The sequence below is a fragment of the Ailuropoda melanoleuca genome, chromosome 6 (genome assembly GCF_002007445.2).
Source record: "Ailuropoda melanoleuca isolate Jingjing chromosome 6, ASM200744v2, whole genome shotgun sequence".
Lineage (NCBI taxonomy): Eukaryota > Metazoa > Chordata > Mammalia > Carnivora > Ursidae > Ailuropoda > Ailuropoda melanoleuca.
In genome coordinates this window covers 104,996,918-105,020,471 of record NC_048223.1, presented here as the reverse complement: position 1 = coordinate 105,020,471, position 23,554 = coordinate 104,996,918, and the positions used below count along the sequence as shown (strand labels likewise).

Here is a 23,554-nt window from a genome sequence, read left to right as displayed (position 1 = left end):
AAAAAATTATATGGGGATTCTTTGTACTATTCTTACAACTTTTCTATAAATTTAAAGTTATATCAAAATCTTAAAGTTATAAAAACTTTTAAAGATGAAAATTATTTGTAATGGTATGTCTGGGATTGATCTGCAGATATTATTTCTTTAAAAATATAAATTTATAGGGGCGCCTGGATGGCTCAGTCGGTTAAGCATCTGACTTTTGGTTTTGGCTCAGGCCATGCATAATCTCATGGGTTGTAAGATTGAGCCCCACATCGGGCTTTGTGCTCAGGAAAGGTCCACTTGAGATTCTCTCCTTCTGCACCCTCCCCCCACTCTTGTGCACATGCATGCACTCACTCTCTCTCTCTCTCTCTCTCTCAAACAAATAAATCTTAAAAAAATAAATATAAATTTATAGCTTTCTACTTAGCTACTATATGCTTAGCTCTAAGTCCCGGTGGAATTTCAGAAAAGGCAGGGGGGACTTTTTTCCCCAGACAACATATGCAGAAAACAAGAGAGTATAAATACATATATTATATCTGTATCTGTCTATATCTATCTATATTTCTATCTCTGTCTCTACCTCTATATCCATATACTTCAGTCTTTATTTCCTTAAAATCTAAAAAGTTCCATGTGGATATATCATGGCTTAAAAAAAAAAATCAAGACTTTTTAGGGCCAGATTGTATATCTGTAAATTTCTGTCTTATAAAGAGAGAGAGTCAGAATTTTCCAGAAAGATTTGCTATGATTTGTTTTACTAGGCCTATCTCTGCCTGCACCATTAGCTATGATGAGTTATTTCTTTTTTTCTTTTTGTAATCTTTTTAAAGCAAAAATCTCAGACTCACAATATATTAAACAGATCCAAGTGGAACATCTCTGGTTGAAGAGGGTGGAGGGCCCAGGACACTTCACAAGGCCTGTCCTCCCCCTGCCCCTCCCTTGCAGCAAAATGTGAACACCCCTTCCTTAGAGCATTTGATGTTCCTAAATGTTAATTTTGTTATCGACTTCCTTCCAGTCATTAGAAGCAGAAATGAAGAAACTTCAAAACTCCATTCAAGAAAGCACACAGAATTTTGATGAACATTTGAAAAGGCTCTTTGAAAGGAGAGTGAAGGCAGAGATGGTTGTCAACCAAGTAAGTAAAAGCTTTACTCACAGGACCTTTTCTTTTAAAGAGCCTCCAGGGCCTCTCCTTGTTCTTAGGAAAAAGACCAACACCCCTTCTGGCACCGTGGTCCTGCTCGTGCTGACCTGGTTCCTGCTCCAACCTCACCTCTGCCACCCTCCCCCTCACTGCCGTGCTTCCTCCTCCAGTGCCTTGAGCTCACCTCAGTGCCCCTTCCTCCTAGCTCTGCCTCCTGGCCCATATCTACTCAGCTGTCAGTCCCAGCTTACAAGCCAGTTCCTCAGACTAGGCTAGAGCCTCCAAGTATATGCTCTGTTCTTTTACTTTCTAAAACTTAATGCAACTGAATTTTAATTTATATGAGATTACTTTTTAATGCTCCCAAAACTGTAAGTTCCATGAACTTATTCATCCCTGTATCTCCAGCAACTAGCAAAGGGCTGGGCTCATACTACGTGTTAAATGAATGAATAATCAACCTGCCCCAAAAGATCCGATGAAAAATCTGGGCTTAATTTGATTCAGCAGTAAGAATATAAAAGAAGTGTATAGTAACTAGAAGCAAGAAGACCAAAGAGTGAAGCCTTAAATTCTGAGGGGAAATGATTCCTAGCATTGATTTCTATACCTGGTCAAACTACCAGTTGAGTATAAGAGGAGAATAATGATGTTTTGAGAAATACAAGATCTCAAAAATTTGTATGTGTCTCCCAAAGCAAGGGGGTCAGCCAAAAAAGATGAAAGAAAATAAGGGAACCCCCAGGAGGTTGTCTCTATCCTCAGGGTCCCAACAGGAATGGTACACTGAAAGAGTTACATTTAAGAGGGTTTAATGTAAACATTCTTTACTGAGGTACGGTCAGGGTTAAGGGGAAACAGCCAGGAATGGTGAAAAGCTAAGAGATTAGAAATAGCAGGAAGACAGTAACATCTCTAGAGCTAAAGAGGCAAAGGAAGGGAGCTGCTACCAGGACCCAGCAAGACCTGTAGCCTTGAGAAAGAGGCTTCTCCTTGGGAGTCTTGACTATAGACTGAACATAACCACTGGCCCCACAGGGAGGGAGTGTATATATGGTAGATGGGTGGGGGGACATTGGGAGTTAAATGCCCCAGCACTAGTCATAAGAGCTGCGTTAGTCATAATGCCCAGAAAGTAGAAACAATCCAAATGTCCAACAACTACATAGAAATAAATAAAATTGGTTTATCCATATAATGGAATATTATTTGGCAATAAACAGTACCATTAATACATGGTACAGCATGGATGAATCTTGACTTGTATGAAATGGATGAATTGTATGAAATACATCTTAATAAAGCTGTTATTTTAAAAAGATAATCTCAGAACATCTTTTTATACAAGATAATGAGGAAACTGTCAAAGACTACCAGGTAATATCCAAAGGACTCAGGAGCCAATTTTAAAAGCTCCCCTAGGGGCGCCTGGGTAGCGCAGTCGTTAAGCATCTGCTTTCGGCTCAGGGCATGATCCCGGCGTTCCAGGATCGAGTCCCACATCAGGCTCCTCCTCTGGGAGCCTGCTTCTTCCTCTCCCACTCCCCTGCTGTGTTCCTTCTCTCGCTGGCTGTCTCTCTGTCACATAAATAAATAAAATCTTAAAAAAAACAAAACGAAACAAACTCCCCTAAAGGGAATAGTTGAAGATTCAACAATGATAATCATTGCAATTAACTGAAACCCACCAAAGTTGTTTAATTTGTGAATTTGTGGTATTTCAAAAAGAAAAATACCTATCATTCACCTTCAAAGGATAACAGCCAATTCATTATGTAAAAACTGATAAAGAGAAAGCATCAAGTATTGATTGTACCTTCCTAGATGAACTATACCACTAGGTAACTGCATTGCAGATAAGGAGAAGAATCTGTTTATTTATGAAACAATTTTAATTTATAAGTGAAAAGGGAACCATAGAAAGAGAATATCACCGTCTTGCAACTCTCCATAGATTAATGGGCCTGGGCATTGAGTGTCTACAGTTACTAACATCACAAAAAGGCGGACACCCTAATGCTATATGTGTCCTGATCAAAGAACGTAGTATCACCTAAGGTATTGCCAAAAGGATCAAACATGTGTCTGAGCAGGCCTCTGATCAGCTGCCAGTTTTCAGGAAGTACGTGACATCAACTTCCAGTGAGTTCATCAGCATCCTTCATGTCATGAAGTCACTGGAAGTTGCAGAGAGCAAAGCCCAGGCAAGGTGAAACTACAGAAAACGTGAAGAAAGGAAAAGGGTGGAAGGGAAACTGTGGATTATGAGATTTTAAAATGTGACAATTTTTGAAATGGCCAGGTGATGCTGTAGTGCCTAGAGAGATAAACCTGGGTGATGAAAACCGTAAAGAAACCCAAGAGAGTGATTACTATGAATGTCAGGAAAGTAATTATTACCAGTGTTGAGATTGTGAAGGGGACACATGGAAGGGGCTTCTGGGATGTGAAAGTTCTATTTCCTGAACAGTGTGGTGATTGCAAGTGTGTTTTACCTTTATAATAATTCATTAAACTATACATTGTCTTAGTATTTTTCTCTATGTGTGTTTTATCTTACAATGAAAAGATGAAAAGTTAAAATAACTGAGTATTTAGTGCCACAGTCTATATTCCCTTTTTCTTTTTTTTTCNTATAATAATTCATTAAACTATACATTGTCTTAGTATTTTTCTCTATGTGTGTTTTATCTTACAATGAAAAGACGAAAAGTTAAAATAACTGAGTATTTAGTGCCACAGTCTATATTCCCTTTTTCTTTTTTTTTCTTTTTTTTTTAAAGATTTTTTATTTATTTATTTGACAGAGATAGAGACAGCCAGCGAGAGAGGGAACACAAGCAGGGGGAGTGGGAGAGGAAGAAGCAGNGTGGGAGAGGAAGAAGCAGGCTCATAGCGAAGGAGCCTGATGTGGGGCTTGATCCCATAATGCTGGGATCATGCCCTGAGCCGAAGGCAGACGCTTAACCGCTGTGCCACCCAGGCGCCCCTATATTCCCTTTTTCTTAAAAAGAATTTCTCTTATTTGTATGTCATAAACCAGCTTGATGAGTGTCAAGTCTATGACCCTCAGTAGAAAATCCTTTCTCAAATAGATATAATGATCATTTTCCCTACCTTTTTAAATATTTCTACAGGAGGAATTGAAAATAAATAATCTTGTATTTTCTTTACTGTTGGATGAAGAAATAAGCTCCAGAGAAGCATTCCTGAACAACTACCTTACAAGGAAGCAGGAGGAGAAAGTAAGGATAGTATCTGATATCTTGAGTACAAGCATCTTCTGACAGTCATGCTCCTTGTCTAATAAGCTCTCAGGGGCGTCTGGGTGGCTCACTGGGTCAAGCGTCTGCCTTCGGTTCAGGTCATGATCTTGGGGTCCTGGGATCGAGCCTTGCTTCAGGCTCTGCGCTCAGCAGAGTCTGCTTGTCCCTCTCCCTTTACTCCTCCCCCTGCTCGTGCTGTCTCTCTCTCATATAAATAAATAAAATCTATTTAGAAAAAACAAAACAAACAAACAAAAAAAAGCAAGAGCTCACACACTAGACCCTTTCTTTCACATTCCTCTCAGCTGTGTGTGTTCCTTGGCTCCGTCAGGGACTTGGCTCCAGGCTCAGGTGAAAGTGCCCGCTCTTATCTGTTAATGAAGTTATGGGATTCTGCATCTGTAATCATTTAGTCAAAAGAACCATGTGACTTTCATATGACATATGGTTTATAAAACAAGACATGGTTGAAAGCACCCACTTTTAACCACTGACTGGTTCCACTGTGGGACCTTGGACAGGACATACAACCTTTTAAGCTACTTGCAAACTCTTCCCTGGGAATATTCTCTCTGGATCATTTGGAACCCTAAGTTTTACTAAACATGTAACATGTTAGCTTATAGAATGAAAACCTGTCATATTCTGGAAAACTCTAATAAATAGCATGAATAGATATGTTTCATTAAAGACACAATGAATGCAAAATGCTTGTCACATAATTTTCAAAAGATGTCAGCTTTTATTAGTAATATTAATAAAGATCATTTATGAATGAATGATTTAAAGTATCATATATATGACATATGAACTTACTTTTTGCTAAAAGTCCATTAAATAGCATATGCAAAGCACCTTCTGAATGCAGCCCTACTAATAACACCCCTGCAAGGTACTGAATTTCTTTCACAGGTGAGGAGAACATCTTGGAGAGACTGGTAACATGCCTAAGTCACCCATTAGAGATTTTATTTATTTATTGTGAGAGAGAGAGCACACGCAAGCAGGGGGAGCAGCAGGCAGAGGGAGAAGCAGGCTTCCTGCTGAGCAAGGCACCTGATGCGGAACTCGATCCCAGGACCCTGGGATCATGACCTGAGCCGAAGGTAGACGCTTAATCAGCTGAGCCACCCAGGCACCCCACAAGTCACCCATTAGAAAGTAAAACAGCAGGAATTGGAAATGTGAAAATAAATGAAGACCATCCAAACGGGAATAAGCAGACTATTTATTCAGAACTTGATATAGTAAGAGATCAGCCACCGNAGCTCACACACTAGACCCTTTCTTTCACATTCCTCTCAGCTGTGTGTGTTCCTTGGCTCCGTCAGGGACTTGGCTCCAGGCTCAGGTGAAAGTGCCCGCTCTTATCTGTTAATGAAGTTATGGGATTCTGCATCTGTAATCATTTAGTCAAAAGAACCATGTGACTTTCATATGACATATGGTTTATAAAACAAGACATGGTTGAAAGCACCCACTTTTAACCACTGACTGGTTCCACTGTGGGACCTTGGACAGGACATACAACCTTTTAAGCTACTTGCAAACTCTTCCCTGGGAATATTCTCTCTGGATCATTTGGAACCCTAAGTTTTACTAAACATGTAACATGTTAGCTTATAGAATGAAAACCTGTCATATTCTGGAAAACTCTAATAAATAGCATGAATAGATATGTTTCATTAAAGACACAATGAATGCAAAATGCTTGTCACATAATTTTCAAAAGATGTCAGCTTTTATTAGTAATATTAATAAAGATCATTTATGAATGAATGATTTAAAGTATCATATATATGACATATGAACTTACTTTTTGCTAAAAGTCCATTAAATAGCATATGCAAAGCACCTTCTGAATGCAGCCCTACTAATAACACCCCTGCAAGGTACTGAATTTCTTTCACAGGTGAGGAGAACATCTTGGAGAGACTGGTAACATGCCTAAGTCACCCATTAGAGATTTTATTTATTTATTGTGAGAGAGAGAGCACACGCAAGCAGGGGGAGCAGCAGGCAGAGGGAGAAGCAGGCTTCCTGCTGAGCAAGGCACCTGATGCGGAACTCGATCCCAGGACCCTGGGATCATGACCTGAGCCGAAGGTAGACGCTTAATCAGCTGAGCCACCCAGGCACCCCACAAGTCACCCATTAGAAAGTAAAACAGCAGGAATTGGAAATGTGAAAATAAATGAAGACCATCCAAACGGGAATAAACAGACTATTTATTCAGAACTTGATATAGTAAGAGATCAGCCACCGTCGCTTGTATTTGGTGGACACTCAAAGGCAGGCAGGGGGATGGGAAAACTTTATAATGGAAAGGAGAGAGTGCTTCAGGAGCACCCTGATTAGAAGTTGTTGGCATGGGGTGGGGGGCGCACGTGGGTGGCTCAGTCAGTTAAGCGTCTGCCTTTGGCTCAGGTTGTGATCCTGGGATCCTGGGATCAAGCCCCATGGCGCTCCCTGCTCAGCCGGGAGTCTGGTTCTCCCTTTCTCCCTGCTTCCCTTGCCCTGCTCATGCTCGCTTCCTCTCTCTCTCTCTCTCAAATAAGTAAAATCTTTTAAAAAAAAAAAAAAAAAAAAAAAAAGAAGCAGTTGTTGGCATTGGGAAGCCAGGGACAAGTTAATTAGAAGACAGGCAACCTATGTGATCAATTTGGGGAGCATATTTGGCTTTCTCTGTTTGGTCTTAAACTGGAAATTGTGGCAAAAATTAGGAAAGCTGAAAGTTACTGATCAAATCCTGACAGTCTGGGACTGATCACTGCTGAGGATATGGTTTAGTTTCCTGGCTAGTTATTACAGGGGCTGTGGGTCAGAGTTCTATTTGTATATATGGTCTGGCCATTGTCTGTTTTTATATTCAGTCTCTCAGAAACCAAGCCCATGTGAATCCAAGCCTGTGCAATTTCATCATCATACTTCCCTGCTCCACTCACATAGCTGGGTATACTTAGAAAAAGGTGATTAGATGCTTTTCCTTTGAAAGTCTCCAATTGATTTCCTTTCTGCTATAAATGTTATCTATAATGGATATTTCACTGACACATTTATCTTGTACTAGGAAATTTCTTATTTTTAGTATCCCTAATATTTTTGTTTATCCCGAAACACTCAGTTCCAATTGCCTATTCTTGATGTTATTATAGAACCAGACTTCAGAGGCCATCCAGAAAGTCAGAGAAGACCTTGATGTGTACAAGGAACACTATGACAACTTATTGGCAGAAGACAAAGTGAGAGCCATTGTCTTACCCACTCACCAATGCAGTAGAGTTGCTGCTTAGGTTTGGGGAAGATTAAAAGGGATGTAATTTAATTTCCTCATAGATTTTGTCCTGCTACAATCCTCAGTTATCAGTGAATTCTGAGCCATTGTGTTTTGTTTCTTAGATTCCATTTATAATGAATTCATGTGGTATTTGTNACCCACTTTTAACCACTGACTGGTTCCACTGTGGGACCTTGGACAGGACATACAACCTTTTAAGCTACTTGCAAACTCTTCCCTGGGAATATTCTCTCTGGATCATTTGGAACCCTAAGTTTTACTAAACATGTAACATGTTAGCTTATAGAATGAAAACCTGTCATATTCTGGAAAACTCTAATAAATAGCATGAATAGATATGTTTCATTAAAGACACAATGAATGCAAAATGCTTGTCACATAATTTTCAAAAGATGTCAGCTTTTATTAGTAATATTAATAAAGATCATTTATGAATGAATGATTTAAAGTATCATATATATGACATATGAACTTACTTTTTGCTAAAAGTCCATTAAATAGCATATGCAAAGCACCTTCTGAATGCAGCCCTACTAATAACACCCCTGCAAGGTACTGAATTTCTTTCACAGGTGAGGAGAACATCTTGGAGAGACTGGTAACATGCCTAAGTCACCCATTAGAGATTTTATTTATTTATTGTGAGAGAGAGAGCACACGCAAGCAGGGGGAGCAGCAGGCAGAGGGAGAAGCAGGCTTCCTGCTGAGCAAGGCACCTGATGCGGAACTCGATCCCAGGACCCTGGGATCATGACCTGAGCCGAAGGCAGACGCTTAATCAGCTGAGCCACCCAGGCACCCCACAAGTNAGCCATTGTGTTTTGTTTCTTAGATTCCATTTATAATGAATTCATGTGGTATTTGTCTTTCTCTGACCTACTTCACTTAGCATTATACCCTCAAGGTCCATCCATGTTGTTGCAAATGACAAGATTTAATTCTTTTTATGTCTAAGTAATATTCCATCATATATATATATTATATATATATCATATATGTATCAGTGTGTGTGTGTGTGTGNGTCGCTTGTATTTGGTGGACACTCAAAGGCAGGCAGGGGGATGGGAAAACTTTATAATGGAAAGGAGAGAGTGCTTCAGGAGCACCCTGATTAGAAGTTGTTGGCATGGGGTGGGGGGCGCACGTGGGTGGCTCAGTCAGTTAAGCGTCTGCCTTTGGCTCAGGTTGTGATCCTGGGATCCTGGGATCAAGCCCCATGGCGCTCCCTGCTCAGCCGGGAGTCTGGTTCTCCCTCTCTCCCTGCTTCCCTTGCCCTGCTCATNCTATTGTAAATGATGCTGCAGTAAACATAGGTGTGCATATATCTTTTTGAATTAGTGTTTTCATATTCTTTGAGTAAATACCCAGTAGTGGAATTACTGGATCATATGTATGATCAGTAGTTTTATAATGGAAAAGAATAGGACAGAAAAACATAAAGAATAGAATAGAATACCTTGAATATTTTACTTGTAAATATTATTTTGTGAAAATTTTAGTCTGAATGATTTCTAGAACCTTATATGAAATAATATTTGTAATTCACAGAGGTACTTCCTATTCAAAATAAATCTTTGAGAAATCCTAGCTTAGCAAGTGTCACCCTCAAATAAGTCTACTTTATAAACCAAATTTTCATGGATTTTTAAATTCAAAATGATTCAGCCCTATATTTTAAAAGTATTGTCAACAAAGAAAGGGCTACTAAAAAAAGTTGCAATCCAAGCAATGTTATCTCTGTCCTTAGGTTCTGGATCGCAGCTTTAAAAAAGAATTTTCTGAAATTCCCAGTCATCAGGTGGATATACTCTACAAACTTTTTAAACGCCGACCAAGGTTTGTTTCTCCTTTGCTATCATTTTTCTGAGGAAAAAAGTTTGTAAATGAAGAGGAGTGTTGTTAGATTTCGGCTTTTTCAATCCCANGGCTATTGTAAATGATGCTGCAGTAAACATAGGTGTGCATATATCTTTTTGAATTAGTGTTTTCATATTCTTTGAGTAAATACCCAGTAGTGGAATTACTGGATCATATGTATGATCAGTAGTTTTATAATGGAAAAGAATAGGACAGAAAAACATAAAGAATAGAATAGAATACCTTGAATATTTTACTTGTAAATATTATTTTGTGAAAATTTTAGTCTGAATGATTTCTAGAACCTTATATGAAATAATATTTGTAATTCACAGAGGTACTTCCTATTCAAAATAAATCTTTGAGAAATCCTAGCTTAGCAAGTGTCACCCTCAAATAAGTCTACTTTATAAACCAAATTTTCATGGATTTTTAAAATCAAAATGATTCAACCCTATATTTTGAAAAGTATTGTCAACAAAGAAAGGGCTACTAAAAAAAGTTGCAATCCAAGCAATGTTATCTCTGTCCTTAGGTTCTGGATCGCAGCTTTAAAAAAGAATTTTCTGAAATTCCCAGTCATCAGGTGGATATACTCTACAAACTTTTTAAACGCCGACCAAGGTTTGTTTCTCCTTTGCTATCATTTTTCTGAGGAAAAAAGTTTGTAAATGAAGAGGAGTGTTGTTAGATTTCGGCTTTTTCAATCCCAACTAGATAGAAATATTCAGTGTTACATCTTTTATGTGAAAATGTTCAAGTGTCTTTATCATAACTCAGGGGCTTTTTAGATTATTCTTAGATCTTAAGANACTCAGGGGGGGCTTTTTAGATTATTCTTACATCTTAAGGTAAGCAATGAAGAAAAATGATTTCGTTATTCAGAAAGTTAAGTATCTAGGTAAGCATTGTGCTATCATAGTCCTATGAAAATAGTTCCTCTTAAGATATTGATGGTATACAGATCTACAATTTTCCCAAGATGTGTTCTAGCAAATGTGAGGCCCTTGTTGTATGAATTGGAATTACACATGAAAGCCTTCCAGGACAAAATATGTTTGGGAAAATACTGGGTTAAAAGAAAAAGTTAAACAGTTTACTGAAGAACGTCTCAGAATTTGTTTTTGGCCTTTGTATATCCAAGTACAAAAAATAGAGGGGCGCCTAGGTGGCTCAGATGGTTAAGCATCCGACTCTTGATTTCGGCCCAGGTCATGATCTCAGGGTTGTGTGGTCAAGCGCCAAGTCAGGCTCAGTGCTGAGCGTGGAGCCTGCTTAAGATTCTCTCTCTCTACCTCTCCCTCTGCCCCTCCCCTCTCCCACTCATGTGCACATGCATGCTCTCTCTAAAAAAACAAACAAAAATAGAGTAAGCAGTATTTTCCAAACTTATTTGGCCACTGAGAGCATCTCATGTGATTGTGTTCAAGACAAAGTTTGGAAAATGCCATTATAAATGATTGAAAATAACCATTATCAAAAAGGGTTCTAAAATAATTGGGGTTTTATACTGAGAGTACCATTAGAATTCATTTCGCAGATTTCCAAATTTTTACAAACTCAGATTTCCAAAATTTTCAATCGAAGGTAAGCTAGAAATCATGGAATTTGTTACAAAGGTATAGGCTCATATTTGTCTGAGATGCAGACTCATTGTCTCACTTTTAACAGTTTACACACAACCCAGGAAATTCAACCTAGGACATACGTCATGTCTTGGTTTCCCTATTTTTAAAGGAGTGAGTCATAATAAGTCTTGTGAAGAAAGAAGCAACTCTTCCCACATATTGGGAGGTAGCAGTGGAAAGAGCATAAGCTTTATTGTCAAACAGAATTAGCTTTAAATCCTAACTCTACCATCTGTCAGACCTGTGGTCTTGGACCAATAGCTTCTCTCAGACTTTCTTCATCTAGAGAAAGAGGATAACAACAGTCACTTCACAGCATATTGTAAAGCATCTAGATAGTGAGTGTCTGGTACAAATCTTTGTACCTTTCTTCCCTTCCCAGCCACAGCCCAGGGAAACAAAATTAATCCATTAATGTAGATTTTTTAAAAGGTGCTTTTCCAATTCAGTTTATATCAGAAATATTCCAGGCTACTCATCTGCAAAAAGGATACTAGCAGAGGATATGTGGGACATAACCAGGGAATATCCACACTCCTCTTGGGCATTTACTTGCCTGCTTAAAATACACAGAAGGGAGACTTCTTTAGTGCAGGTAAAGCTGCCGGTGCTGACAACAGTCAGGAACATCAGTAGTCCAGCCAAGGTCATGCCTGGGCATCCAAGGAGAATGGAAGGAGGTCAAAGTGGGTGCTTTTCTCTTTGGAATAATCCACCCACAAGCCTCCACTTGCCAAAAGAAAGTGTCATGCGATGTCATACTGATGCTAAGGGTTGTATAATTTAACATTGATTTCTCGTGTGTGAGGATGTGAAAGGTTGATGGGTTTTTATTGGTAATACCAGGATTCACAAACAGAAAATGCACTCAGATGCTGCCAGTATTGTGCCTTTTGGAGAGCGACCAGAATCTGGGAAATTGCATAAGGATACCTTTGTCCAGTTAATGAAAGCCATGGATGACTTGGACAATATTAATAACATGCCAGAAGGCTTGGACCCCTCGGTCTGGGATCATTTCTGCATGACCAGACGAGCGAAAGTGGAAAATGAACAGAAAGTATATAATAACATTTTATTTTATTCCATTTCAATTCAATTTCATTTTACTTAGTGTACTAATATCAAATATATAGTTTATAATGATCAGTGCTTCCAGAAATGTTAATTATTTAGGTTTTCCTGCTAAGGTAGTAGTTATGTTAGTAATAATAATGTTAGTAATCATTATTATGTTAGTAATAATAATGATGATGAGATAAAATATTAACCTTAGTGATACGGAGAGCTAAGTGTAAGTCTATACTTGTAGGCCCATGCTGTCCAAAATGGTGGCCTAGCTACATGTGGTTATTGTTAACTTGAAATAATGTGGCCAGTCCTGATTGTGACATGTTGTAAGTAGAAAGTATACATAGAATTAGCAGTCTTAGTATGAAAGAGGAATGGAAAATGTCTCAATATTTTTTTTTATATTCATTACAGTTGAAATGATGTTTGGGATATATTTATTGTATTAAATAAAATATATTAGTGAAGTTAATTTCACCTGTTTCATTTCACTTTTTATAATGTGGCTCCTGCAAAATTGAAAATTAAATATGTGGCTTGCATTTATGGCTCACGTTGTATTTCTCTTGGGCAGCACTGTTGTAGACACAACTTCCTTTCTCTCTGCCATGGTGTTGAGTTGTCCTCTTCCCTTTTTGCATAGATTAGAATTATATTTCGCTAGAACCTACTTTATATTTGCTGGAATATTTTTTTAATGTGGCAAGGGTAACAATTTGAGAATGCATTAATTGGGAAAAGATTCGTTCCTTTTGCTGTTTCTTGACCACCTTCTGCCTCCCCTCCCCGAAATTCTCCAAGTTCAGCACCACAAATATCAGACTGGCATATTTTTGCTGAGGAATCTATGATTTTATCATTTTATCTGAGATGATGAGAACAAATTTTAAAATAAGATATAAGGAAAATTATAGTTTCTTGCATATTTGATTTTTTAGTGAGAAGCAAATTTAATATTTTTCAAAATATTCATGTAATGTGCCATGTACATTTTAGGTATCTTATATTACATAATGGGAAGGATTTAAATTTTTATTAATCTTCTAGAAAAATGGGCTTATTAAGGCTTTGTAACTAAGTTAAAACGTCTATGTTTTCTAAAGTTCTTTAAAATTAGTTTGCTTTTATTTCTAAAGCCCCATATGCTCTAAGATGTTTGTGGTTTGGTTCCTTCAGGTAAAGCAGAAAGCGGCTGGCTTAATGGAAATGATGGCTTTCCTCCGGAGGAGAACAGAAGATGATGAGAAGTTGCAGCAGGAAATTGAAAAAGTGTTCCATGAACTCATGGTGTAATTTGAACTTTTCATTCATGTTCATTTACAGAGTCTAAGCTGGGGCTGTTGGATTGTGTTGTCATGGGGTGGGGGGAAGCCTGCTCGCTGGTTTTTGGCCGGCACAGACTGGTCTCTTGCTGGGCTTTAAAAATTCTTTTTGAGAAAATGCATTTTGTTACAAAAGACCTTACTTCAGAATGGAACTTACTTATAGGTTCCATTGCTCTTATTAGAAATAGGTAAGTTTTGGGAAAACCTTACTATTTTTTAACCTGCTCCTTCCACAGTAATATAATACAAAGAATTTGTTTCTGCTAGTCAGCACTTTTGGGCTCAAGCCATACAAGCAAACTCTGGAAAATTAGGCAGATATCCAAGAAATTCCCATGTAGACAGCTAACCAGCTAATATCTTTTTCTTTAAGAGAGCTTGTATTTTGTTGAGTGATTGGGATGCTGTTCTAAGCCCTTGCTTCGCTTTTTCCTTATTTGCAGCCACTTTGATAAATGCTTCTCTGGTGTCCCAAATTCATCACTATACATCATCCTCAGATCTAGGCTCTAAGGAGGAATGGGACTTAGCCAGAAAGAGGTATAAGTAGCATACAGATTAAACATTGTTAATAAAATATCAGAAGTCAATACATAGTCAGAACTTTAATAGATGTGTTATCTGGTAGCATCTCAATTTTTTTCCACTTACAACCTAAATTATATTAATCTTTTCTTAATCATAAAGTAAAACTTTGTGAATGCATTTCTGCCCATGCCATTCTTTGAGGAGCCCAAGTGTAATTCTATATCAACAAGAGGAGGTATCTTAGAGTCCTCCAAGAAAGCTTATCATCAGGAAAAGAGGTTTTGCATTAATCTCCAGCAGGTTTTCCTTCAGCTTAAGTTTGAAGTTCAAGTTGAAAATTAAGTTTGAATTTTATGTCCTCAGATAATAGATGAAATTTGAAATATAAGTATATTTCAACTACTTACTTTGAAGTCTTCTCAATGTAGATTGCAGGAAGAGAAAGTGAGATTCCAGTTGAATTTGACAATCCAACTTCTCCTTAAACAAGGACAAGTGGAACTGGAAAATTTTCAGTTATTGCTGGAGTATCCTGATGCAATTCTCATCAACAAGAGCATAATTGAAGACTTGAATTCTGTGATTCGGGTAATTTTCATTTTTTAAGAAGAAAGCCAACATATAACCTGCTGTACCAAATTTGTTCATTATTCTCCCATTTCCATGATAAATCATTTTCATTCAGTTAAATCAGTGGTTCCTAACTCTGGCTGTACATTAGAATCACCTGAAGAACTTTACAATGTGTCCAGGTCCCACCCAGAGGCATGGTATTTTTTAAAAGCCTCCCAGATGATTCTAAGGTATAGGAAGTTCAGCACTGCAAAGTTAACTGTTCATTCTAATATGCCATCATTCGGTTAAACTCAATCTACTCACCTAATGATAATTTTAAATAAGATTAGATCACTGATTTCAGACCTTATTTTCTAGTATGAGCAGTGAATGTTTTAAATTTCTAAGCATGATTTTAGCTGTATTATGCAAATTTTGATATTTTGTGTTTTCATTTTCTTTCCATTTAAAATATTTTCTAATTTCCCATGTAACTTCCTTTTTGACTGATAGGCTATTTAGAAGTGTTATTTAATTTCCAAATATTTGGGGATTTTGTACTATTTGAGAATTATATGCTAATGTTGCCATACATTTTACTTTTACAAATGCTCTAAACCCACAAAACACTGCCATCATTTTTGCTTTAGATAATTATCTTTTAGAGTGATAAAAAATAAGAAGAAAGCATTTTCTATTTCCTTTCATTTTCACTATTTCAAGAGATCTTTGTGTGGATTAAAGTGTCTGTCTTATATATCTTCTGCTTAAAGAACTTCTTTTTTTTTTTTTTAAGATTTTTATTTTTATTCGACAGAGATAGAGACAGCCAGCGAGAGAGGGAACACAAGCAGGGTGAGTGGGAGAGGAAGAAGCAGGCTCATACCAGAGGAGCCCGATGTGGGGCTCGATTCCATAACGCCGGGATCACGCCCTGAGCCGAAGGCAGAGGCTTAACCGCTATGCCACCCAGGCGCCCCTGCTTAAAGAACTTCTTTTAACTGAATTGCAAGTTTGCCTGTATTGAATTTTCTAAGTTTTTCTTTGTCTGAAATCGTCTTTGATTCACCTTTATTGTTGATAGTTTGCTAGGTTCCCTGGATTGGCAGGTTTTTTCTCTCTCTCCTTCATCCTTTTCACTTTAAAGGGGTTCATTTTCTTCTGACTTACAGAGTTTCTGACAAGATGTCTACTATGTATTTTTCTAAATTTTGTTCCTTTTCATGTAATATGTCTGCCTTTGGGCTTTTCTCTTTATCTTGGTTTTCAGCAGTTTGAACATATGCCTATGAGTGTGTGTATGTGTATACAATCCTTTTAATGTACTGTCGAATTTGGTTTGCTAATATTTTATTGAGGACTTATGCATCTATTTTCATCCGGGATATGGGCCTATAATTTTCTTTTCTTGTAGTGTCCTTGTCTGGCTTCGGTATCAGGATAATTCTGGTCTTGAAGAATGAGTTTGGAAGTATTCCCTCCTCTTCTATTTTTTTAAGGAGTTTGAGAAGGATTGGTATTAATTCTTCTTTGAATATTTGGTAGAATTCACCAGTGAAGCGTTCTGGTCTTGGGCTTTTTATTTTGTTGGGAGGTTTTTTATTCTGATTCAGTCTTTAGTTAGGATAGGTTTATTTAGATTTCCTGTTACTCTTTGAGTCAGTTTTTGTAGTGTGTGTGTTTCTAGAATTTTTTCCTATTTCATCTAGGTTTATCTAATTTGTTGGCATACAGTTGTTCATGGTATTCTCTTATAATCTTATTAAATTCTGTAAGTTTAGTAGTAATGTCCTTGATTTTATTTCTGATTTTAGCAAATTGAGTCTTTTCTCCTTTTTCTTATTCCAGCTAAAGATTTGCCAATTTTGATTTCAAAGATTTTGGTTTCGTTTATTCTCTCTGTTCTCCTATTTTCTATTTCATTTATCTCTGTTTTGACCTTCCTATTTCCTTATTCTATGGCTTTGGGTTAAATTTGGTCTTCTTTTGATAATCCTATGAGGTATAATGTTAGATTATTGACTTGAGATCATTCTCCTTTTTTAACATTGGTGCTTATAGCTGTAAGTTCCCCTCTGAATACTGGTTTTGATGCATCTCAAAAGTTTTGGTATGTTATGTTTTCACTTTCATCCATTTCAAAGTATTTTCTAGTATCTTTTGTGATTTCTTCTTTGGCCTATTATTTAAAAATGTGTCTTTTAACTTCTACCTATTTGTGAATATTCCACTTTTCCTCTGTTATTGATTTCTAGTTTCATTACCTTGTGGTCAGAACAGATGTTTTTTATGATTTCAATCTTCTAAAATGTATTAGGATTCATTTTATGGTCTAACATATGGCCTATACTTGAGAATGTTTCATTTGCAATTGCAAAGAATGTGTATTCTGCTATTATTGAGTGGTGTGTTCTGTATATGTCTCTTAGGTCTAATTAGTTTATAGTGTTGTTCAAATCCTCTATTTCCTTATTGATCTTCTGTATACTTGTTCTATTCATTATTGAAAGTGGGGTAGTGAAATCTCCAATTACTGTTATGGAACTATTTCTCCTTCAATTCTTTTTTTTTTTTAATGTTTTTTTATTCTCCTTCAATTCTATTGGGTTTTGCTTCATATATTTGGGGGCTCTGTTCTTAGTGCATATATGTTTGTAATTGCTGTATCTTCTTGAAGGGTTGGCTTCTTATCAGCAAATAATGTGCTTGTGTGATATTAGTATAGCCACCCCAGCTGTCTTTTGATTACAATTTGCACAGATGATATCTTCCTATCCTTTCACTTTCAAGCTATTTGTTTCACTGAATCTAAAGTGAATCTCTTCTAGACAGAATATCACTGGAATTTTTTTAATCCATCATGCCTATCTCTGCCTTTTAATCGTAGAGTTTAATCCATTTACATATAAAGTAATTGCTAGTAAAAAAAACTTTACTATTTTGTTACTTGTTTTCTATCATATTTTCTGGTTCCTCAATCCCTCCATTATTGTCTTACTTTGTATATAGTTTATTTTTTTTGCAGAGTACCACTTTAATCCCTTGCCTTTTACTTTTCTATATACATTTTAGTTGTTTTCTTAGTGGTTACCATGGGAATTACAATTGGCATCTTAGTTTTATAACAAACTAATTCAAATTAGCACCAAATTAGTTTCACTAGTATATAAAACTCTACTCCAGTACAATTCTGCCCCTACCCTTTTCTGTTGTCATTGTCACAAATTACATCTTTATGCATTATGTGTCCATCAACATAGATTTATAATTACTGTTTGGTGTATTTTTCTTTTATATCATAGACGAAAAAAGAGTACTTACAAACAAAGAATACAATAATACTGACTTTTATACCTACCTATGTAGTTGCATTTTTAATTTAGTTTTTTTTTTTAATTCCTTCTTACGACTTTGAGTTACTGTTTAGTGCCTTTTAATTTCAGGTTGAAGGACTCTCTTTAGCATTTCTGGTACAGCAGGTCTACTAATGAGGAATTCCATCAGCTTTATTTTCTCAGAGTATCTTAAATTCTCCTTCATATTTTGTTGTTAGTGTGAGACACCTACCCTCTAGATGCCAGTAACAACACCTCCCTCCAGTTGTGTCAGCCAAAAATTTCTGCAAACATACTTTTAATTGCCTATGGAAGGGCAACATCTCCAATATTTGAGAAACACTACCCTAGAGAAATGCTTGAACTTAAGATTTTGGAGCTGTTACATACAACAAGATTGAGGGTATAATTGTGGGATTTGGGTGTCTGAGTGAGATGAAGAAGAGATCATTGAAGGTGAGTAACTCAAGGAATTGAGAGGCCAAGCAGTGGATCAGAAGATGAAAATAATTTTTAAAAAGAGTAGCAGGTGGTATGGTATAATATAATGGCATGAACTTCAAAAAGCTAAGTTTTTGAAGAAGAAAGATATAAAATGTTAACTGATGGAACTCTTATACAAATTTACTTTAGAGACATAAAAGTGTCACTATTAGCAATCTGGGAGAATAACTTCATGAAAATATTCCTGAACTTCATGTAGGCAATTTGAAGTGAAGTGCAAAATATCTAGGTGTTTAAATATATTTAACCCACTCAATTTTATTATTTTTATTTTATTTTATTTTATTTTATTTTATTTTATTTTATTTTATTTTATTTTATTATTTTTGCTTTTCCACTAGCTACTACCAGATACTGTTGTGCCTAGCTGCATTAAACTATACTCCTTTGTCTATAGCGTCAGGAAGCAGGGTAGAGAGTAGGGATACAAATACATGCAGACTGGTAGATTGGTGATGACAAAAGGAGTTCCTGCCTAATTACTGACATATAAAGTAAATTGGCTATGCCACTCCAATGTATTTTATAATCCTTTCTGTTTAGTACCTATCAGCTTTTTAGTGATCAATAATTTTTTTAATATCTGCTACATTTTTAAAAAGAAGATAGAGGGGCGCCTGGGTGGTCAGTTGGTTAAGGGTCTTATTCTTGATTTTGGCTCAGGGTCGTGAAATCCAGCTTTTGTGGCACTCCATGCTGGCCACGAAACCTGCTTAAGATTCTCTCTCTCCCTCTCCCTCTACACCCCCCAACTCATGCATGTACTCTTTCTCTCTCAAAAAAAATTAAATAAAAATAATTTTTTAAAAAAGAAGATAGAATTACCTCTGTAATCCAAGTGTTTTCTAAGAACAAAATTCAACTCCACATATTCCGTATTCTGTATGCAGAGTCCTATGAATATCAAAATGTACTTTTTTTCCAAGACTCAAGGACAAAAGAAAGTTGCTAGCATGATGGAAAGTAAAGAGGTCCACAAAGGAATATTTCAGATTGAGTGGGAACATAAGAAAATGGAGATGGAAATGGAAGATCTAAATCAGAAGGCTTGGGATATTCAGATGCTGTTTTTTTCAAGAGATCGTCAAAACGTAAGTTCACTCTGCCCATTATATAATTTTAATTTCATTCATTAATGTAGTCATTCATTCAAACAGTATTTAATAAGACATCTTTGTAATATCAAGCACATTCTAAGCCAGTAGTTTTTCATGATGTGTCTACAAATTCTTTTCTTCTGAGTATTTCCTAATTGTCAGATCCAGTGGTCTGTCCCCCACTCATCACCATCCCTCAACTGTCGGTAGCATNTTTGTCTTCTGAGTATTTCCTAATTGTCAGATCCAGTGGTCTGTCCCCCACTCATCACCATCCCTCAACTGTCGGTATTGACCATCTTAATTGCCCATTCCTCTGGCTTTTTTCAACCCTGTTTTCTGCTCTTTTTCTTTTAACATGTCGGGCCACTCTGCCTCTTTTACTGAACTCTCTTTTGCTTCTAACCCCCCCTTTTTTTAAAGATTTATTTATTTGAGAGAGAGAGAGAGCACAAGTGGGAGAGGTAAAGAGAGAGAGAATCTCAAGCAGACTCCACATTGAGTGGGGAGCCCCACTTGGGGCTTGATCTCACAACCCAGAGATCATGACCTGAGCTGAAATCAAGAGTCAGATGTTCAACTGACTGTGCCACCCAGGCACTCCCTAACTGTTAAATATAGCTATTCTTTATGATCCTGCCTTTTGCTCTGTTTCCTTCCATGTGCTCTCCTTTGATGATCTCGATTTTTCTAACTTCAGTGATCACTTCTAAAAAACCGATCCAAGTTCTCTGTTCCTGATCTCCCTCAAGCTCTATTTCTACATTCCCACCTCCCAACAGTGATCCTTTTTAATGTGCTTATTTCTTTTCTTTTAAACCACTTACCCAGTCTTATATAGTTGTAGTCATCTTTGATTCCCCTCTCCCCTGTCTTCCAAGTCTTGCCTAGTTTATCTACTTATTCCCTCATTCTTTATCCCCACTGCCATTAGCCTGGCTCAGTTTTTCTTTTCCATGATTTAGACTATTGTATAATAATCCAACTGGGGGCACCTGGCTGGCTCAGTTGGAAAAGCATGCAACTCTTGATCTCAGGGTCATAAGTTCAAGCCCCATGTTGGGTGTAGAGATTACTAAAAAAAAAATAAACTTAAAAAAAAAAAATCTCCTAGCAGATCTCTTGACCTTTGGGCTTTCTCTTATCTAATCTATATTATATGTTGCTGTCAGATTAATATTGCTGTTCAGCTCTAATAACATTACTACTTTGCTCAAACATTTTAAACTGCAACTCTTACCTGTGAATTATGGAATCTTTAGGTAGGTGATCTGCATCCTTCAGCCTAACTTTTCAAATTCATTCCCACTGTTCCTCTTATACATTAGTATTCTCAAAACAAACTGATTAATATTTTTTAGGATTTTACCTCTGTGCCTTTGCTCATTACTGGTTCTTCAACCTGAAATACCTTTCCTCACATTTTTCACATCCCAAATCTATTTTTCGAAGTCTAGTTTAGATGACACCTGCTCTAAAAGCCTCTGGATTTCCCCAGTCCAGAAAAACCACATCCTTTCTCAAACCATCTTTGAATGTGCATGTCACTATACATATTTTCTGGCAATTAATCATATCTACATGCTCTTTTTTTGGAAAGCAAAAGTCATGTTATCTAACTTTGTATATCCCTTAGTATCTTTAACTGGAACACTATTAATGTAGGACTCAAATTAGACACTTAATAAATATTTGGTGAGTTGGATAAGTGAATGAGAAAATAAACTGTAGGCATTTGTAATTATTAATATACAAGTGAGTATATCAATAGCTAAATACAAGTAAATATTATGGCATGAAAGTCAAATTGATCTTAGATAACTTTGATGAAAATGGTAACTTTCAAAATTAAGAATGTTTTATAAAGTTATCTATTGAAACAGTAGAGAAAAATATTCTTACATATTTTGTGGGATTTTTTTCTTCTCCAAGTACCTAAATGAACCAAACTATGAGACTCTGATTGCCATTCAGATTGGAATAATGGAGCAAACCATTGCTGTTTTAGAGAAGGTAGGTCTCAAAGATATTGATTATTATAATCCCAACAGTTGTGAATTATTTGAACAAAGTAATAGTGTTCCAAATCATGAATTCAAACAGAACCTAATAAAATTGTGGTCCATTATTCACATTCAGGATCTAATTAGAGGCCCCTGAATAGTGTCTTTGCAACCCTAACAATTGTGGTAAAGTTCTTTTAATACTAGAATTAACCCCTTGGGAGATATCTGAGTGTACATGAATTTCCAATTTCACATTAAGTTGTGATTTATGTAACAGAAGTGTTGATAGTCTTTCTTTGGCTTTGTAAAGCCTTTGTTTTTTCATAACTGCTCAACAAATGCTCAGTTTAGCTTGTAAAGCATATATAAGATGGAAACAAAGTAATCTCAAGGCTATGTGTTTTTTTTAATCTCTCATTTTTAAGAATATACAAGATTTTTTCTAAAACGTCATATTAAAATACCATTCTATCTTTAAACAATTTAGTTAACTATTATGTTGAGGCATTACGTTAGGCAGTAGGGATATGGTGATAAGATGATATCTTGATGATAATGAATTTAAATTTAAAAGATAATGTCTTTGCAAAATACTTTTTTTCAAAATTATTTTTGTGGGGTGTCATGGGAACGAAAATTTCAGACCCACAAAAAGAATGTGGAAAACTGCAGAAAGCTACTAAAAAAACTGGGAAGGTACAGCAATCAAAAAGATGTAGCAAATTATACTCTAAGCTGCAATTTACGAGAAGAGTTGGTGGCTGTCTCAGAGAGAAAAGACATCTGTAATGCAATGGGTAAGAATATTTTTTCTTTACTTAATGTAGGTTTCTTTAAAAGTAATCACTATTCCTGAAATCTGGTTAGTAGTTACAAAGCTACCGGCATTTCTTCCACGTTTAATTGATTCTGAGTGCTATCTCTATATTTGAAAATATAGATAACAATCCAACTAATTCTTTTCTTCTTCATTTTCGGGGTAGGGTCTAAACTGACTTGTGAAAAGATTGCCAAAGAACGATATGAAAACATGATGCAACAACAAAAGTTAACAAATATTGCAAAACAACAAGCTGAACAGATTTCAGTACTGCAGGCTGAAGTTGAACGATTAAGGATGAGAACATTTCCTGCTCTTGGTCAAATATAAAAATGCTTGTGGGAGGTTAGATCAGTTTGTTAATTATGTGGCTTTTTTACCTGCGTGCCCTTGATCTATTTCCAATATAGAAGTGCATATTAAAAAAAAAAATGCTGGTAGGAAACACAAGGTAATCAATCATTTAGAAAATAATTTCATTTTATTAAAATGATTTCTTTTTCTCCCATATCAGGAAATTTAAGTAGAGAGTCTTCTTAGTTGCATATTTTTAATAGCAAATTATTTAATTTTAACCTTAATCATTATAAAAATATTTGTCTTGCATGAATGTGCAAAATATCATGATTGTTTTCGTTCAAGAATGAACTGAAAATATTCAAGATGTATTTTACTCATTTACTCATTTAGTCTTAATTTTTGTCATAAAGACAAAAAATTCTTAGCCACTCCTGGCATTTCTAATTTTATAAAATTACGAGGAAACTTCTGAGTTAATGGATGATTTTTATATTTTTCTATATTTCCCAGTTTTTCTTCAGTAAGCATTTCTTCGATAATCAGAAAAAAGTTTCTTAGAACATTTAGGATTATTCTCAATTGTAGCAATGAGAACAAAATGAACTGTTTCCTTTTACCAAGCCTTAAATCATTTGAAAAGTACAACATATTTTTTTCTGCATAAACACAACATAGTCTTCTACATTACATATTCATTGTAATAGATGATGATAATTAATTAACTGAGAAGATTAAATGGTCAGAAAACTTCTTCCCCCTTATGTAGCCTGTGGACTGCTGCATTCCAAGATGATATCCTGGGATCATTGACCACAAT

At 36.3% G+C, this 23,554-nt stretch overlaps 1 protein-coding gene across 3 annotated transcripts in view; it reads left to right on the top strand.

The window, feature by feature from the left end:
- Positions 1 to 23,351, top strand: part of CFAP43 (cilia and flagella associated protein 43) — a 101,864-nt gene extending 78,513 nt beyond the window's left edge. For 2 of the 3 annotated variants that reach the window (XM_034663242.1, XM_034663240.1), the window contains 11 exons: positions 1,019 to 1,138; positions 4,285 to 4,392; positions 7,569 to 7,655; positions 9,459 to 9,547; positions 12,043 to 12,256; positions 13,444 to 13,556; positions 14,549 to 14,708; positions 19,441 to 19,605; positions 21,544 to 21,624; positions 22,261 to 22,414; positions 22,601 to 23,351. In XM_034663242.1, coding sequence (XP_034519133.1) covers positions 1,019 to 1,138; positions 4,285 to 4,392; positions 7,569 to 7,655; positions 9,459 to 9,547; positions 12,043 to 12,256; positions 13,444 to 13,556; positions 14,549 to 14,708; positions 19,441 to 19,605; positions 21,544 to 21,624; positions 22,261 to 22,414; positions 22,601 to 22,767 — 1,458 coding nt within the window. In that variant the 3' untranslated portion in view covers positions 22,768 to 23,351. The remainder of the gene's footprint in view (positions 1 to 1,018; positions 1,139 to 4,284; positions 4,393 to 7,568; positions 7,656 to 9,458; positions 9,548 to 12,042; positions 12,257 to 13,443; positions 13,557 to 14,548; positions 14,709 to 19,440; positions 19,606 to 21,543; positions 21,625 to 22,260; positions 22,415 to 22,600) is intronic. The other variant, XM_034663241.1, reaches the window with a different exon arrangement.
- Positions 23,352 to 23,554: the final 203 nt, after the last annotated feature.